Source organism: Lissotriton helveticus, chromosome 11 (assembly GCF_964261635.1).
Source record: "Lissotriton helveticus chromosome 11, aLisHel1.1, whole genome shotgun sequence".
Taxonomy (NCBI): Eukaryota; Metazoa; Chordata; class Amphibia; order Caudata; family Salamandridae; genus Lissotriton; species Lissotriton helveticus.
In genome coordinates this window covers 22,300,684-22,320,356 of record NC_136072.1, presented here as the reverse complement: position 1 = coordinate 22,320,356, position 19,673 = coordinate 22,300,684, and the positions used below count along the sequence as shown (strand labels likewise).

Sequence of the window (19,673 nt, the reverse complement as noted above, 5' to 3'; positions counted from 1 at the left end):
TAACTGGAGCTTCGAGACTTTGGACTTGCAGCTACCGAACATTGCAGCTAACTGCACAGAGATCAGTAGAAACAGGCGGTGAGCTCTACCGAACCACACCGCAGCATGTCTGGGGCATGTCCACGCTGATAGACTGCATCACAGCTATATCCAGTAGATGTAAGGATAAGCATTTTACAAGGTATCGTTTCGCCACTACTTAATGCAAACTTTTAAATTAGTTGAGAAGACCATATATTTTGCAAGGATAGAGGTGTTTTCTGGACATAGGTCATAACTTCTTGAAGCATGATTACATGTACGTAACATGTAGTGTACACTCAAACTGGGTGAAGAAAGTCATCCCCAGTTGTTTTATCAAACTTTCGATCATGTTGTGATTGCGATTCACTGTATAACCAAATGTCGTCATATATGGTAGCGCTGTTCCAGGTGATCCTCCATAACTTGTCTTCACGCTTTCTCCCACAGCCGCAGTACACCAACCTGGGGCTCCTGAGCGGCATGGACCAGCAGATCCAGAACGGCTCCTCGTCCACGAGTCCGTACAACACTGACCATGCTCAGAACAACGTCACGGCTCCCTCGCCCTACGCACAGCCCAGCTCCACCTTCGATGCACTGTCGCCCTCTCCGGCAATCCCCTCCAACACCGACTACCCCGGCCCCCATAGCTTTGACGTATCATTTCAGCAGTCCAGCACCGCCAAGTCGGCCACGTGGACGGTAAGAGCTTTCACGAGCCCCCTCTTCTTCTTTGTGTGTGATGAGTATTGTGTTTGGGTACTCCATAATGTCCACCATGTCAGTGTCCCAGCGAGGGTTGGCTTCTGATTGGCTACCAGGACTTGAACACTTTAGCCTGTTGGACAGAAGGCTTCTGAATGAAGTCTATAGACTCTTGAGCTTGTGATATCAATGAATGAATGACTCTTTATTGTATAAAACATACTAAAATATTCATCGCAATCGAAAAAAAAACATTACAATCACGGAATATCTGCAAATATTCCATAAGAGCAGCGCTTCGATTGCACTTTAAGACAACAATAAGCATAATCTAAACATTTTGTTAGTGTCTCAATAAATTGACAATCTGCAGTGCTGGAACACGCTGGGCAGAATTTGATGAACATAAAATCCTCTGTGCTGGAAGCGCTCTGCTATGCGCTCTTAGGTTGTGGCTTGGGCGTCAAAAGTACATGTTTTGCATCATCACCCGTTGGAAGCATATTGTTGACAACGCCATTAGTTCTGTTTTAAAGATGTGGAAGGCGTCGCTTCTCAGACCCGTCAGGCGGGACCTCAGTGGGTCGCTGGTAAAGAGATGGGTGGATTCAGTCCTAAGCAGAGGAGGAGGGTGGAGAACGAAGGTAGCGGAGCCCAATCATGGGTCGCTGACAGTAGATGGGTGTGACATTAGTGAAACGTTTGAGGTGTTCCGAAGCCCTGAGTTCTGGCATCATCGACCAATAATGGTCAGTGTGCCTCGCCTTCTCTGTCTGATGGATTAGCTGTCAGGAGTATACAATGCTGTTACAGGAAAAAAACACGTTGTGGGGGTTCTTTATCAGATTTTGAGTATATTCGCTTTAAATTGAGTGGTTCTCTGAGTGTGTTGATAATGTTTCAGCAACTTTATACATATATATGTGGCAACTTTCTTGTAGGAGCTCAGCACGTATGTCGATATGTTTTTAGGCCTAATGCTTCTGCCCTTAGTTTAATGCATTTTCAGATCCCTAAATTTTGTCACGCATGACTGCATTTTTAGGAGCTCTAAATATATACACATCTGCCTCTACGTTTTCAGGGCTCTTTGCGTGTGTTCGAACCAGTATTTTACGGTTGTCGACTCTTGTACTCCTGTCCTGTTGTTTTCACCTCCTTCACATTACTTGCAACCTGCTTTGAATTGCAACTTGTGGTGCATTTGTGACTGAAGCAAGGGAATGATCTGTAGGATCTGTTGGTGGGTTTCTTCTGCTGGTCTGGTCGGGCATCCAGAGACCATGTGTGCTCGCTCCGCCCTGCTCAATTTTCTTGTGTGTTGAGCCTGTTGGGTACCGGCCTGCTGAGGACTAGAATTCCACAGCCATCGAGATCTTCACGGCAGAGAAACTCCGGATTCTATTAAAGACACGGAGGCGAGCATTGTCCTCTATGCAGCCCATCCAGCAGCATGGAGAGCATTCCCAACAATGGACATTTGTGGCACTATTTAGAAATGTCCAAAATAGTGCCACAAATGTCCATTGTGCCGAATTGTTGTGGTCTCGATTTGGCTAAATGTGCTGTACTTTTTCCTTGAATGCAAGTTGCCACAGCTCCAAGTCTTTGCTGTATTTGTTGTTTGTCATAATTGTTTGAATTGTTACTCCGTTCCCCCGCACTTTCCCCTCGTTGCAGGGTGCAGGACTGTGCCCCACTATAAATGTTTGTTTCGTTCATCCTTGACTTTATTCTCAAACATTGTAAGAATTAAAACTCCTTGTCCGGCTGGACATTGGATTTATATAGTAACCCAACATGGTCTATATTCAATTCTTTTTGAAATGTACTGTCTGCTCAGGACCATTGTTTTCTGAATTATAATGGCGGGATTCATTAGCAATGCTTTATTATAGATGCAACCCTTGAAGTAGAGGATACACAGCACGCTGCCTCCCAGTGGTGTGCCGCTGCAGTCCCATAACCGTGTTATTAAAGCACTTACAGTGCTAACATTTCACAGACTGTCAGAAGGCGCTGTGTAACGAGTTCCATGTTCACCAGCCTGCAGGGAGCTTCCTCCTGCTTCAGCACCTTCATGCCTGTCCCTGGCCCAAGGGATGCATTTCTGCTCCAGATGCTCCTGGCCTCTGTGGGTTCTTCTCCGGGCCTCTGTGGGTTCTTCTCCGGGCCTCTGTGGGTTCTTCTCCGGGCCTCTGTGGGTTCTTCTCCGGGCCTCTGTGGGTTCTTCTCCGGGCCTCTGTGGGTTCTTCTCCGGGCCTCTGTGGGTTCTTCTCCGGGCCTCTGTGGGTTCTTCTCCGGGCCTCTGTGGGTTCTTCTCCGGGCCTTTGTGGGTTCTACTCGACATCTTTATATCACCACTGTGGGGCGGTGCAGTGGGGCAGACAGGATTACTTAATGCATGTTGTGGTTCTTCCCTGTGGTGGGTCACAACATACACTGGGCTTAAGCGCCCTCTACGGCAGGGTGGGCACGGTGCCCGTCACACTGCCTGGCAGATGCTCTGGAGGCGCTGACCCTTGCTTAGGCCAGAAGAGTACTGTCTGGCCGCACCCGGCTCCCCAGCGCAAGTACCATCATGCAGCGCTCTGTACCTACAGGGTTGTGGGTCGATCTTTTCAACGGCACGTTCCCATGGACGACTCGCAAATGCAAAGTGTGTCACTGGACGAAACAAAACTGGCACAGTGATGGGGCAGAGCACAAAGCCATGTGTGTCAAGCAGGCCTGCATCTGTGACCCATAGCACGTCCTGGTCTGGCGCAAAGCACTGCAGTCTGCGTCTACATATATGCACTGCCTTCTGCGGCTGCTTCTTTGTGACCCAGAACATATCTTAGTGCAGCACTGCCTTCAGCGTCTGCATCTATGCACTGCCTTCTGCGTCTGCATCTATGCACTGCCTTCTGCGTCTGCATCTATGCACTGCCTTCTGCGTCTGCATCTATGCACTGCCTTCTGCGTCTGCATCTATGCACTGCCTTCTGCGTCTGCATCTATGCACTGCCTTCTGCGTCTGCATCTATGCACTGCCTTCTGCGTCTGCATCTTTGCACTGCCTTCTGCGTCTGCATCTATGCACTGCCTTCTGCGTCTGCATCTAGCTAGCTGGAAGCAGGCGGTGGTGTCTCCGATTATTAAAAAACCTTCTCTTGACCCGTCTAAGCCGGAAAGTTATCGTCCCATCTCGCTGCTTCCCTGGCCAGCTAAGCTGACAGAGGCCCATGTCAACCTGGCCCTGTCTGAACATCTAGCCCGGTCCAATGCCCTCGATCCCACACAGAATGGCTTCCGTGCTGGCCACAGCACGGAGACTGCCCTTCTTGTGATGGTGGAACATCTCCGTGCGAGGTTGGATGCTGGTCAGACGGCGGCGCTGATTTTGTTAGATCTCAGCGCCGCCTTCGATACTGTATCGCACAGCATCCTCCTCCAGCGGCTCGAGGAGATCGGTATCGGTGGCCATGCGCTGCAATGGTTCCGCTCCTTCCTAGACAACCGCTCCTTCTGTGTTGCCATCCCTCCCTTCAAGTCCAGGTTCCAGCCTCTGGCCATGGGGGTTCCGCAGGGGTCCTCGCTGAGTCCCACGTTGTTTAACATCTACGTGAGACCGCTGGCTGATGTCGCAAGGCAGTGGGGCCTAACTTTGGTCTCATATGCCGACGACACACAGCTGGCGGTTACTCTCAGTGGGGACGCGGAACAGGATGCCCCCAGGTTTCAGTCTGGACTGAAGGCGGTGGCCAGCTGGCTGACAGGTAACTGTCTCCAGCTTAATGCCACAAAAACAGAGGTAATGGTTGTCGGGAAGGGAGTGGAGCTCTGGGGCGATCAGTGGTGGCCTTCGGAGTTGGGCCCCTCTCCGACCCCGGTGTCGGAGGTAAAGAACCTAGGTGTCTGGTTAGACGCTGGTCTCACATTCATAGGGCACACCAAAAAAATTGCAGCCTGTTGCTTTGGACTCTTAAGAGGCTTAAGGCCAGTGCTTAAGTTTTTTGATGCCCCCACCCGACAGCTTGTAGTCCAGGCAACCATCATCTCCCGTCTGGACTATGCAAGCTCTTTGTTGGCGGGGGCTAACCAGGCTGAGTTAACCCGTTTGCAGCGGGTGCAAAACGCTGCGGCGAGAGCCATTGTCGGCTTACCTAGGTTTTGCCCGGTGGCTAATGTTCTTCGCTCCCTGCATTGGCTTCCGGTTAGGAAGCGTATTCTTTTCAAGGTCTTGTGTTTGACCTTCAAAATCTTAAGAGGTATAGGTCCTGAGATTCTGGCCAACTCCATTGCCTTTTATGTCCCCACCCGCAACCTCCGATCTCAAGGTTTGGCCCTTGCTGTTGTCCCTAGATTTAGGCTCAGCAGGATGGGGGGTCGTTCCTTCAGGGTGAGAGCGGCGTTAATCTGGAACACCCTCCCAGTTGAAATCCGGCTGCTCGAGGACCTGTTGTCTTTCCGTAGAGCCATTAAGACATTCCTGTTTTAGCTTCCCTTTGTGGTATTGTCTCCTTGTTATGTTGTGTTGCTCCGTTGTCTCTGCGCCGGGATGCTCCTTCGCTGGGGTCGCTGTGCGCATAATAAATTGTTTTAACATTAACATCTATGCACTGCCTTCTGCGTCTGCATCTATGCACTGCTTTCTGCGTCTGCATCTATGCACTGCCTTCTGCGTCTGCATCTATGCACTGCCTTCTGCGTCTGCATCTATGCACTGCCTTCTGCGGCTGCTTCTTTGTGACCCAGAACTTATCTTAGTGCAGCACTGCCTTCTGCGTCTGCATCTATGCACTGCCTTCTGCGTCTGCATCTATGCACTGCCTTCTGCGTCTGCATCTATGCACTGCCTTCTGCGTCTGCATCTATGCACTGCCTTCTGCGTCTGCATCTATGCACTGCCTTCTGCGTCTGCATCTATGCACTGCCTTCTGCGTCTGCATCTATGCACTGCCTTCTGCGTCTGCATCTATGCACTGCTTTCTGCGTCTGCATCGATGCACTGCCTTCTGCGTCTGCATCGATGCACTGCCTTTTGCGTCTGCATCTATGCACTGCCTTTTGCGTCTGCATCTATGCACTGCCTTCTGCGTCTGCATCTATGCACTGCCTTCTGCGTCTGCATCTATGCACTGCCTTCTGCGTCTGCATCTATGCACTGCCTTCTGCGTCTGCATCTATGCACTGCCTTCTGCGTCTGCATCTATGCACTGCCTTCTGCGTCTGCATCTACCTTCTGCATCTATGCCTTCTGCGGCTGCATCTATGCACTGCCTACTGCGGCTGCATCTATGCACTGCCTACTGCGGCTGGTTCTATATGACCTAGGACACATCCTGGTCCAACACTACCTTCTACGGCTGCATCTATGCACTGCCTTCTGCTGCTGGGTCTATGACCTGGGACACATCCTGGTGCAACACTACCTTCTGCATCTATGCATTGCCTTCTGCGGCTGCTTCTGTGTGACCCAGAACATATCTTGTTGCAGCACTGCCTTCTGCGACTGCATCTATGCACTTCCTTCTGCGGCTGGGTCTATATGACCTAGGACACTTCCTGGTCCAGCAATGCCTTCTGTGTCTGCATCTATGCACTGCCTTCTGTGGCTGCATCTATGCACTGCCTTCTGCGCTGGGTCTATATGAACTAGGACACTTCCTGGTCCAGCAATGCCTTCTGTGGCTGCATCTATGCACTGCCTTCTGTGGCTGCATCTATGCACTACCTTCTGCGGCTGGGTCTATATGACCTAGGACACTTCCTGGTCCAGCAATGCCTTCTGTGGCTGCATCTATGCACTGCCTTCTGTGGCTGCATCTATGCACTGCCTTCTGTGGCTGCATCTATGCACTACCTTTTGTGGCTGCATCTATGCACTGCCTTCTGTGGCTGCATCTATGCATTACCTTTTGTGGCTGCATCTATGCACTGCCTTTTGTGGCTGCATCTATGCACTGCCTTCTGTGGCTGCGTCTATATGACCTAGGACTCATCCTGATCCAGCAATGCCTTCTGTGGCTGCATCTATGCACTGCCTTCTGCGGCTGCATCTATGCACTACCCTTTGTGGCTGCATCTATGCACTTCCCTCTGTGGCTGCATCTATGCACTTCCCTCTGTGGCTGCATCTATGCACTGCCTTTTGTGGCTGCATCTATGCACTGCCTTTTGTGGCTGCATCTATGCACTACCTTTTGTGGCTGCATCTATGCACTGCCTTCTGCGGCTGCGTCTATATGACCTAGGACACATCCTGGTCCAGCAATGCCTTCTGTGGCTGCATCTATGCACTGTCTTCTGCGGCTGCATTTATGCATTGTCTTCTGCGCTGGGTCTACATGACCTAGGACACATCCTGGTGCAACACTACCTTCTGCGGCTGCATCAATGCACTGCCTTCTGCAGCTGGGTCTACATGACCTAGGACACATCCTGGTCCAGCAATGCCTTCTGTGGCTGCATCTATGCACTACCTTCTGTGGCTGCATCTATGCACTACCTTCTGCGGCTGCATCTGTGTGACCCGGAACACATCCTGGTGTAGCCCTGCCTTCTACGGCTGCTTCTATGCACTGCCTTCTGCGGCTGCATCTGTGTGACCTGGAACACATCTAGTTGCCAGGCGAAAGCCCAGTAGGTCAAGTGGGCGTGCTTTGTGACCCACAACTCGTTGGTCATGTGCTATGCCCATGTTTTTTCAGTGCTGCCAAAAGCTTTGCATGTCTCAAAAAATGAAAAAAAATATGTTGACAGCCTTGAAAAGCAAACTACAGGGCTATCCTGAAATACAGGAAATAAAATCGTATTTGAAATTAAATCGCCATGTTTTCTTTTACCATAACAAGTCCTCTAGCTGGATAATCCGGTTACAGCTAGTTTTGTGAGGGTGTGTTTTTGTTTTTCTGATTTTTAAAATGAGCCCTGCTTTGGACCTGCCTCTGAAATGATAAATCAGAGGCAGTCGGTGTGTTTTTCCTCAAGTGATTCCCTCCTCTCCTGTCTCACTGATAGTAAAATAATGTCATCAGAGCTTAAAATGTAGTTGCCTGTGTATGTGGAGTACTCCAGAAGGTGAATTGATATCAAAAGTCTCGCAGCCACTCAGTCCCACTCGTTAACTGTGGAAGATCGGAGTGGACGCGGCAGTATTGCGGCCTTCAAACACAGGCTGCTCACAGATCCCTTCCCATTGGTTGCAATGTTCAGTTTTATGGTTTGAACAGTGAGTGGATATTTCGTTGGCTGCAGTCTTGCAAAAGCCTGGTACAGCGGGGCTCCACAAACTGCTCCCAGAACTGAGACTTTATTAGTGTAAGCTCCCTCTGGCCCAGACCTTTTTCGGATGATTCTGCCTCCCGGACTATTCCTGGTAGTTTCTCACCATTGGTGGGTTTAGTTGTTGCAAACTTGCCTCCCTCCCTTATATCCGAGTATTGTTGTTCCTATGATTGAAAGTTTGCAGTGTTTCAGTGGTTCGTGGGGTGTCTTTGAGGACCTGGTTGCTTCTGAAAGATAGCACTGTCCGAGGTGTTCAAGACGTGCTCATCTTAGAGTCGGAGCAAACCAGCATATGTTATACTTATCGACCGAACCAGCAGATGTGGTCATTTTTGACACCGGATTCTGTCCTTCTGATGTGAGTTTCATGGATCAATGCTCACACGATGGCTCGTTGAGCCAAAGCGTTTTACTGCAGACCCCAGTGCAACTTCAAGCTTACATGGTTGAACCTCCATAGACCTTCCTAGTCTTCATTAAAGGACCACTGCTAATTGAGTTCTAACCAGGCTTGTCCGCTCCAAGAGATTATTCATGTCCTTGGGTCTTCTGCCCAAGTAGTGGGCACTGTTATCAATAGTGTAGGATTCTACAAAGTGGAGGTTTAAGCACCCAAACTTGGCTAGTCACGAACTCCCACATTGAAATGATGATGATGCATCTATAAATGTGTGGGTAGCATTTATTATGTACATACAGCACATTTCTGAAGGCATTGTTACGGAGCGCACACGTTTCCTAAAGTTCATATTGTCTTTGCAGTAAAGACATTGCAAGCAAATTGGAGAATGAAGTTCATCCACAACTATGACGACAAATTATCTCCTAAAATCTAGACAACCCGAAATCTCCCTCAAAACCCGTAGTGGAGAATTCTAAGCGACCAAACGATCTTGACACTCGATCGGTCACTTCTCTGGCCCTCAGTCACCATCATGTCCTCATGTTGTGTTCCGATGTCTTTGTCAGTAGGTGTTCACTGCATTTCGCCTCTGGAAACCAAAAACTATTTTGTCGAAGATAGGGCTGTTTTGCCTCTGCCAGCCAGTACCCTCTGTGTTGGAGTAGTAGCACATCAGCCTGGCTCTAGGTGTGCAGCTTTCGAGGCACGACCAGTCCCATACTGCCTTGAGTTGGGTGTCAGGAGATCCCTAGGTGGGGCTGTCGGTGTCCTAGGGCAGTCCCATACTGCCTTGAGTTGGGTGTCTGGAGATCCCTAGGTGGGGCTGTCGGTGTCCTAGGGCAGTGCTGCCTGTCATTTCAGCAGGAGAGCCTGTTGTTCGCCTCCACGCCTTAGGCTGGCGATGGGAACCTGGTGCAGCTGATGCTCTCAGCACCGCAGGGGCGTGGCAGGGGTGCAACACGCCAGTGCCAGGGGCAACTGATGATCTCCAGGGGCAGTAACAGACAGAAATATTGCTGCGGCTGCAGGGTGCCTGTGGCAGGGTGATGGTAGAGAAGTTGAGTGGGAGAAAAGGCGATCTGCGCGGATAGTGGATCTTCGAGGTCACCCGTGTTCAGCGCAATGTCCTAAACGAGTGGTTCTTAGAGTGGGCTCCGCGATGTCTATTTAGGTGATCCGCGATTGCTTAGGAAATTAACTATTATTGTCAGAATATTAAAGTGTATATAAATAGAGAATCCAAATGCAAAATTGTAAATTTTAAAACATTTGGCAACTGTGAAGGACTTTAAAATTGAAGGCTAAAAATAAAATTGGTATTTTCACGTTTTTTCGTAGGAGCAGTGCAAATGCGTCAAACAAAATATAGTCTGGCTAATGGTTTGCCATCATTGAATTTAGAAAAGCTCCGACTTCGCATTAACTTTTAAAAATGTGTGTTTGTTAATGGAAAAGCATATTCAATCGTTAGTGTATTTGTTTGATGAATGTTTGTTTCCCTGTTTCGTATATTGTTTTGCGGTTAGAATTGAAATTGCTTAGGCCGGGAATTACAATAATGATTCAGTTAGCGGTCCCCGAATTACAGTCCCTTCGGCTCCTCCCCGAAGGGGCAGAGAGAGAAGCAGGGTGGCAGCGCTGTCCTCCGGTCCCAGACCCGGCCTAAGTCCCTTTGGTTCCTCTCCGAAGGGGCAGAGAGAGAGAGATAAGCAGGGTGGCAGCGCTGTCCTTGGGTCCCAGAGCCCGGCCTAAGTCCCTTCGGTTCCTCCCCGAAGGGGCAGAGAGAGAGGGGAGCAGGCTGCTGGGACTTGGGTCTGTGAGGCGTCATCATCCGTTCAAGAAGCCGTCTCAGGCCTGTGGGAAAGGATGTTAACTGAGCCTTTCATGTCTGCTCCGAGGCTTTAGATGATGGCGCAGATGGCCACAACTTCTTCCCTTTGTTTTCAGGCGGCCATAAAACGGGAGCACCTGTTTCTCTGGGAGAGGCCTGGCTTCTAATTTAGTGTCCGCTCCACCTCGTGTGTGTCCCCATGTCCGCCAGCAGTGCCCTCCCTCCCTGCCCTCACTGGGACAGGAGCCCTCCGGGTGCCTATCCCAGAGGCCAGCATGGATTCCACGCTGAGGATGGTGTTCACCAACATAGCGCCCACCACCAGCTGAATGAGCGCCTGGTGCGTTATAGGTGTTGTGAAGCTTCGGCTCTGCTACTTACTTAAATAAGGATAAAGTACCCGCAAGCTCTCAGGACGCATTGCGCAGCCCTGCCAAGTGTCACTCATCCGAGGTTAGAATAACGCATTCGGGCTATAGCCACGCATCATCGTTGGTTCACAGTGCAGCCACAGGCTGTCCTGGTGATCAGCTCTGTTCTGTCTCATGGGCGCCCCTCGAGGCAGGCGGCGCCATCCCATCACTGCACACCCTAGCAGCAGCGACGGGCTCTCAGGCTGCTCAGGGAGCACCTGCCCTGATGCCCACCCTCTGTCCTGGTTCTGGGCTCTCACAGCTGCTTCCATCTACAGCAGACCTCCAGGGAGCTCTCTTCTAGTGTCTAAAGTATGAGGCCAGCGTGCTAGCCCCAAAAACGTTTTCCAAGTCTAAGAAGTATGTTTTTGTAGACCCAGAGGCATGCCTGGGCCTTTTCAGCCCAAAGGAAGTCATATGGCAGCCCTTTCCTGCAGCCATCTCCTCCGTCTTCATTGCACTATGTCTTATGATTCTTTGGGTACCTTTCAGGAGCTTCGTTCTCGACTTGCAGGTTGACTTGAGTTTACCATATTATTTCATGTCACCTAAGAGGCCGTGCTCCACCCCTGGGTTTAATTTAACACAGAGATGCATTCTGGTATGCGTAGTCCTAATCCCTTCAGTGAACCTCATTGAATTAGCTTCAGTGGTGTACAAATGGAAGGAAGTCTAGACCCTAGAGCATGTGGGTGGCGTTGCCATGAAGCACCTGGAGCGCCGAGGTTACCTGTGTGCAGGGGCCTCGCTCCCTAGGCGGTCTGTGTTCATGCCTCCTGCTCATCACTCGGCCTGTCCCGGGCTCTGCCTACTCGGCTTCTATTGGCAGTGTCACTCTCTTGTTGTCTCAGCATCTCAGTGTGAGCCTGACCCTATACTCCTGCCTTGCTTTGCACTCTCAATCATTTTGTATTTGTCTCTCTCCCAGTTCTCGGGGACAGTGGCCTCTTCCCATTTTTGCACCCATGGCCAACATCTGTCTTGCACGTCAGAATTTCCGTTTGTCTCTCACCTAAGAGACATCCTCTTATAAACGTTCATTGAATGTCTTTAAAGGAGGCCATAGTAACAATTGGCATTAATAGCACTTACAGGAATTATTAGTTAATTTCTGGTATTGACGTATCGCCGAAGCTTCTCTCTCTATACAGCAAAGTGCTTGGCTTCCTAGTCATGGTTCTCCAGAAATGTTTAACAACCTGAATGGTACAGTTTGAGCCCTCGCCTCACTCCACGCAAGATGGACCCGACATGAGTCTATTTTCTTTGCATTCTGATACTTCTACTTTTGTTCACTCCCACCATAAATGCGGGACTACATGAAGAATGCAAATGAAAAACCTAGACGGTCTGCCGATGGTGGTGGTGGTCTAACTCTCATGCATGTTACTGGACTTTTACAGAGAAGTCTTGGCTTCATTCCATCAAATCAATTTAGACAGCACTCAACGTGGTCTGCCTTTTGGAGTAAACCGAAGGGAAAAAGTCATGCACACGAACCCTATCAATAGGGTGGGTGTGCATCAAGCAGTCCCAAAGAAAGCTGCCAGTGCTTGAAGGCTGAGAGGTTCTGTTTTTCTTATAAAGCGCATGGTTACCAAAGTTTCTGGGTGCTAAAGAGAAAGTACACATACAAATGATTCTTAGGCAAGCCTTGCTTTTAGTTTCTGATCCTGGGCTGATTTCGCTGCTCTTTTGTCTCAGCCAAGGCGGTAGAGTGCTAAACTGCTCCTCTGTCTCAGCCAAGGCAGTAGAGTGCTACGCTGCTAGTCTGTCTCAGCCAAGGCGGTAGAGTGCTACGCTGCTCGTCTGTCTCAGCCAAGGCGGTAGAGTGCTATGCTGCTAGTGTGTCTCAGCCAAGGCGGTAGAGTGCTACGCTGCTCGTCTGTCTCAGCCAAGGCGGTAGAGTGCTATGCTGCTAGTGTGTCTCAGCCAAGGCGGTAGAATGCTACGCTGCTCTTCTGTCTCAGCCAAGGCGGTAGAGTGCTACGCTGCTCTTCTGTTTCAGCCAAGGCGGTAGAGTGCTACGCTGCTCGTCTGTCTCAGCCTAGGTGGTAGAGTGCTACGCTGCTCGTCTGTCTCAGCCAAGGCGGTAGAGTGCTACGCTGCTCGTCTGTCTCAGCCAAGGCGGTAGAGTGCTACGCTGCTCTTCTGTCTCAGCCAAGGCGGTAGAGTGCTACGCTACTCTTCTGTCTCAGCCTAGGCGGCAGAGTGCTACGCTGCTCTTCTGTCTCAGCCTAGGCGGCAGAGTGCTACGCTGCTCTTCTGTCTCAGCCAAGGCGGTAGAATGCTACGCTGCTCTTCTGTCTCAGCCAAGGCGGTAGAGTGCTACGCTGCTCTTCTGTCTCAGCCTAGGCGGTAGAGTGCTACACTGCTCTTCTGTCTCAGCCTAGGCGGTAGAGTGCTATGCTGCTCTTCTGTCTCAGCCAGGGCGGTAGAATGCTCAGCCAGGGCGGTAGAGTGCTACGCTGCTCTTCTGTCTCAGCCTAGGCGGCAGAGTGCTACGCTGCTCTTCTGTCTCAGCCAAGGCGGTCCAGTGCTACGCTGCTCTTCTGTCTCAGCCAAGGCGGTCGAGTGCTACGCTGCTCTTCTGTCTCAGCCAAGGTGGTAGAGTGCTACGCTGCTCTTCTGTCTCAGCCAAGGCGGTCGAGTGCTACGCTGCTCTTCTGTCTCAGCCTAGGCGGCAGAGTGCTACACTGCTCTTCTGTCTCAGCCAAGGCGGTCGAGTGCTACGCTGCTCTTCTGTCTCAGCCTAGGCGGCAGAGTGCTACACTGCTCTTCTGTCTCAGCCAAGGTGGTAGAGTGCTATGCTGCTCTTCTGTCTCAGCCAAGGCGGTGGAGTGCTACGCTTGCAGGAGGCTTGAACCACGGCACATGTGGAATAAATGAAAGATCTTGAGGTCCTCCCTCCTTTACCATGATTGTACTTGGAGTCCAAAAACTGGACCAGGCCCTAAAGGAAGATTATGTACATCATGCTCTTAGATGTGCATGAAATTGTCTTCTGGGAGCACGTGCATCGTTGCCAGTGCCAGAGAGCAGTGGTGTAACGTCAAGCAATGTATCATGTGATGAGGGGGCCCATGATACTTCCACATGGGTGACTGAGAGCCCCCTGAAGGGTAGTGCCCCTGTCAGAGACCTGCTTGGACGTGCTGGGTCCCAATGGTGCTCTTTGAAGCCAAAGAGGAGGTGTAGCAGATACATCAAGATGGATTCGCAGCTCGTGCCAAGATCTGTTAGGAGGACAGGAAGAGTGTGAGGCGCTTCACGGTCCTCAGATGATACATAATCATTGTCAAGCAGCTATTTCTAGCCTTTAGTTGAGGCCTAGAATTATGGCCACGACTCCCCCAGTAAACAGTCTGGCCAGGGGAGGTGCATCCCATGGCGGTGATTTGATGGTAGATTGGCATGCAGTGTCAAATAATGTGCGTATGCTCTGGCATCAGCTCAGTCAGTTGGATGAACACGGTTCATCTTTCATTCTCCTTGTGAATGAGCTGCAGGTCACTTGTCTCCCAAGACGGAAAGCAGAGGCTGCAATTTTATAATCTTGAGGTACTGCCCATTGTGTTTCTCAAAGTCCACCCTTCAAACACGTTCCCAAGCCGTGCATGGAAGGTCTGGGCCACAGACACTGCTCCGCTCCTGTGCATCCGAGTGTGGTTTCTCCAACTACCAAGGCTGCCTTGAGCTCCTGTGGAGGGGTATGAAGAAAGCAAGCAAATCATTACATTGCAGACGCCTTCTGCTGTTACCGGACGGGGCCCTCCAAAGTCTGTGATGAGAATGGAGCGTGCAAATGGTCCATCGTCCAACTGGACGCAACGAGTGGAGTTCAGGTCTCGAATGAGTATTCTGAACTCAACAAGATGTCTCACTGTTCTCTCTTTAGGCCCTATCTTGTACCACGAGCTGAGGTGCACCAGATCGCCAGCCATGTGCAGGTTGCCTCAATGCTTTCGCAAGAAGTATTATGAGAGTGGCAGTAGTGCATTGCGTTTCCTTACTTGTTCACCGTCGTTTTACTGTTGTGGGAAGGAAGAGGGGTCAGAACCCAGAAGTACATCCTCCTTATCGGACGTTACAAACACACATGGTACTATGGGGAATGAAATGGAACCAGACGCTATAGTGTAACGCCCCATCTGTCCCTGGTGACCCAGACGGAAAGGAATCTATGGCCACACTGGAAGCGAGTCTCATTTCAAGGGACAATGAACGCTCTTCTACATAGTAGTGGCCCGCTTCATCATAGGTCCTTTCTTTGCAGAAGTTCAGTTTTCACCTGTGTGGGGCTCTTGGTACCACGATTTCTATAGGTTGATTGGGTGAGTAGAGGAGGGATGTAAATTGTTAAAACTACCACCCGTTTGTAACATACACTTTATTCTCGTCACTAGGTGGTGGGGTTCAAATGAACCGCAGGGGAATTATTCGGCCTTACTAGGAGGTCGACATGTTTCAACCTTCCGTAAAGTCCCCAAATGCCCCCAACACAGGGTGCAGCGTCTTTCTTAAGGACCAGAGCCATTCTGTATAGGGCTACACGTAAAAAAGTGCCTGCTATGAATGTCAAAGGTCAGTGTGAGCATCAACAGTTGTGATACTGTCCTCCCGCCATAAACAAGGCATCACGTCCTTTGTTCCAACCACCCACAATTGTGTCAAGTTATGTCAAGCAGCCAAGAGCCAACAAGGAAGGAAAGCGCTCTGACTTGTAACTGCGCAGCGAGGCATATGAAAACACGTTACTGGTTACTACAGGAGTGTGCCAGGAAGGGCAGTGATAACTGCTCAAGGAGGGTTTATGGAAACTTCCTCTGAAGACGTAGAATGGCTGGGGTCTTCATTCACGAACACCTTACTCAAGGTCTGCTTTTTGTGCAGGTAATTGGAAAGTCAAGTTCCAGGGGGTTGGGGTGGGAGGGGCTGGAGAACTCAAAAAGATGTACTTTGGAGATAGATGTTCTTGCACATGACAAGATGTGGCTTGCAGGGGAACATCTGCAACCGAGGTATTCCGTTTGAGACGGGGCCAAGACTTGTTTGCGTCTTCATGCCTGTCTCTACAAGTCTCCGGCGGCTGGAATGCCTGAACCCACCGCCGCACACTCCAAGTGATTGGAGTGAAAAATGGAAAGTGTGAACCATCACCGAGCACCACCTTTACATGTGGGTAAAGGTCTGTGTGGCATGTATGCACAGAACAAGGAGGGCATCGAAGAGCTGCCGCATAATTCAACGCGCCACACAAGTGCTTCATCAGCGAGGCCTCATGAACAAACCGTCCTAGAATAATAAATCTATAGCTGGCATTCAACTTAATGTGAATTAATGCAGAAGTGGCAACGACTGGTATTTATGCCAAACCCCAGACCCTGTTCTGTGCTTGTACAGCGCTGGAATATCAAACCATGTGCCTACAGATGATCCTATGCGCGACCGTCATCGCAGAGCGGATATCTACTCTCCGTTGACCCTTTCCATCGCGTGGCTCTATTGTCATGAGTCACACACTGGAGATGTCCTTGATTCTCCAGGTGATGTCTGACTTTGGAAAGAGAAGAGCAGACGGAGCGTTCTCATTTTGGAATGATGAATGTTTTAGGTGCTAATCTTATACATGTATGACAACTATTGTTCAAATATAAATCTTCTTTAGAACCTTTCAATGTGTTGTGGAGTCGTGTAACACCCATATTCACCAGCAGTCCAGAGGGTCTTCAGTTAAGTGGCCCAGCAGACTGCATGCTTCCCGGCGGCCTGGTCTTCCTCCACCCGCTCCCTAGCTGCAGAGGCACGTCTGGAAGTCAGAAAGCACACTGCTGGGATATCCCTGTGCAGACTTGGGATGGACAGAGTCCAGTCCAGAGGTCAGAAAGCACACTGCTGGGATATCCCTGTGCAGACTTGGGATGGACAGAGTCCAGTCCAGAGGTCAGAAAGCACACTGCTGGGATATCCCTGTGCAGACTTGGGATGGACAGAGTCCAGTCCAGAGGTCAGAAAGCACACTGCTGGGATATCCCTGTGCTTACTAGGGATAAACAGTGGGGAGTCCAGTCCAGAGGTCAGAAAGCACACTGCTGGGTTATCCCTGTGCTTACTAGGGATAAACAGTGGGGATTACAGTCCAGAAGTCAGAAAGCACACAGCCGGTATTCTCCTGTGCCGACTTAGAATGGAGAGTAGACTGTCCAATCCAGAAGTCCGAAAGCACACAACTGGGACCCCCTCTGTTCTGACTTTGAATGTACAGCTTCCTCACTTGATCTTCATTCACTCGGACGCCTTACAGCAGATACCCAAGCAACACCGGTTTATACAGATATCCATCGCTTCTTAGGCAGTGTCCTGTGTTAAAATCCAGCATTGCCAAGCCTGGCATTGTAATTTCTGATACCAAAATCATTTGTAACAACCTGGTTTCTGGCGACTTCTCTTCTGATGCAAACTTCCTTTGTTACAATCCTATCCACTGAGCCTGGCAGTTTCTCTCCTGACACTGCATACTTTGTTACAACTGGGCTTGGCTGCGTAGATTCTGATACTAACGTCATCTTTTACACTCCACATGGCTTCTGATACCAACATCATCTTTTACAACCTGGCATTGCTTCTAATACCAGCATAATCTTTTACAGCCCAGCATCGCTTCTGTTACAACCCGGCATCCCCTCTAATGCCAACATCCTCTGTAACAATTCAGCATTGCTTCAGATACCAACATATTTTGATACACCCGGCATTGCTGAGTTTGCCAGCGTCATTTCTGATACCAACTTCACCTTTTACAACCCGGCATTGCTTCTGATACTAACCTCGTCGTTTACAACCCAGCATTGCTTCTGATACTAACCTCGTCGGTAACAAACCGGCATTGCTTCGCATACTAACCTAGTCGGTTACAACCCAGCATTGCTTCTGATACTAACCTCGTCGGTTACAACCTGGCATTGCTTCTGATACTAACCTCCTCGGTTACAACCCGGCATTGCTTCTGATACTAACCTCCTCGGTTACAACCCGGCATTGCTTCTGATACTAACCTCGTCGGTTACAATCCGGCATTTCTTCTGATACTAACCTCGTCGGTTACAACCCGGCATTGCTTCTGATACTAACCTCGTCGTTTACAACCCAGCATTGCTTCTGATACTAACCTCGTCGGTAACAAACCGGCATTGCTTCGCATACTAACCTAGTCGGTTACAACCCAGCATTGCTTCTGATACTAACCTCGTCGGTTACAACCTGGCATTGCTTCTGATACTAACCTCCTCGGTTACAACCCGGCATTGCTTCTGATACTAACCTCCTCGGTTACAACCCGGCATTGCTTCTGATACTAACCTCGTCGGTTACAATCCGGCATTTCTTCTGATACTAACCTCGTCGGTTACAACCCGACATTGCTTCTGATACTAACCTCGTCGTTAACAACCCGGCATTGCTTCTGATACTAACCTCCTCGGTTACAACCCGGCATTGCTTCTGATACTAACCTCGTCGGTTACAATCCGGCATTTCTTCTGATACTAACCTCGTCGGTTACAACCCGGCATTGCTTCTGATACTAACCTCGTCGTTTACAACCCAGCATTGCTTCTGATACTAACCTCGTCGGTAACAAACCGGCATTGCTTCGCATACTAACCTAGTCGGTTACAACCCAGCATTGCTTCTGATACTAACCTCGTCGGTTACAACCTGGCATTGCTTCTGATACTAACCTCCTCGGTTACAACCCGGCATTGCTTCTGATACTAACCTCCTCGGTTACAACCCGGCATTGCTTCTGATACTAACCTCGTCGGTTACAATCCGGCATTTCTTCTGATACTAACCTCGTCGGTTACAACCCGGCATTGCTTCTGATACTAACCTCGTCGTTAACAACCCGGCATTGCTTCTGATACTAACCTCCTCGGATACACCCCTTGATTGCTTATGATATTAACCTCCTCGGTTACAAGATACTTGCTTACAATCGATCTTGCTGAGCCAAGTCGCTTCTAATACCTCAATACTTTTGTTTTAGGAGCGTTTGCTGAACACAACACACTGAAAGCTATTGTACTTATGGAGCACAGGGGGATGAACCCTTTTCTGTTGCACTGAGACAGTCATTCTTGTCTTGTGTGTCCAGCGAGACTGGGACCTACTTGTTTTTTTTTGTTTTTTAGTCTTGATTGTGCTAGTCAGAGGAACCCATTTCAAGTGAGGCTTTCAAACCCTCTTTGGCAGCTCAGCATTGCTTGTATTATGATGAGGATCATTTTGCACCCACGCACAAAACGAATTGAATGTATTTTCTGTGGAAAGCACCTTTTATTATTGCAGTATTGTCTGCTAGAAGAGGGGGTAACATTCTTCTTACCGATTAAGAAAAGTTTTCAGGCCCAAAAGGTTGTTTCTTTCGCTTAAGGGATGGATCCCTTTACGCTCCCTTTTCTTATTCTACTCTTTTTTTTCATTCAGTATCGCCTGCAGACAACTTTGGTTGTTATGCGAGGGCTTGTGTCTTCACAGACCACATAACCACAGTACACACTCATTACACTCTGCACAGGCATAAATATGCAGAATGGGTATGTTGAGCAACCCCCGGTTTCTGTGGTCCAACTGGCATTGGTAAGTGCTGGACAGGGTTGTCCATCAGTATTTTGCAGATGTGAACACCTTTAAAAAGGAGTGTCCACACACGCTTTGGCTTTACTCTGTTCATTCATTTCTTTTCTGTGAGACCCCATCAGCTGCAGAGGGCTTCCTGCTTCACATTTGTGCCCTCCGGTGCACTTATTTTTTGCTTTTTAGTTTCTTTTTCTGACATGGCATTTAACCGTGTTAGAATGGTATAGAGTTGCACCGTATTCTTATGCGTTGTATGTGTATACATGGCGGCCATGTTGTGACCCATATCAAGATGACTGGCATGTGTCCTCAGAAGTGGACTGTCATTTTGACTTCTTAAATTTTTACTTTGCTATTCCAACATGGCTAAGCCAGAACAGCTTGA

General features: G+C 49.5%; 1 protein-coding gene across 5 annotated transcripts in view; it reads left to right on the top strand.

The window, feature by feature from the left end:
• TP63 (tumor protein p63) overlaps window positions 1-19,673 on the top strand; it is a 405,808-nt gene that overhangs the window by 299,911 nt on the left and 86,224 nt on the right. For all 5 annotated transcript variants that reach the window (XM_078667023.1, XM_078667024.1, XM_078667025.1 and 2 more), the window contains one exon: window positions 472-726. In XM_078667023.1, coding sequence (XP_078523149.1) covers window positions 472-726 — 255 coding nt within the window. The remainder of the gene's footprint in view (window positions 1-471; window positions 727-19,673) is intronic.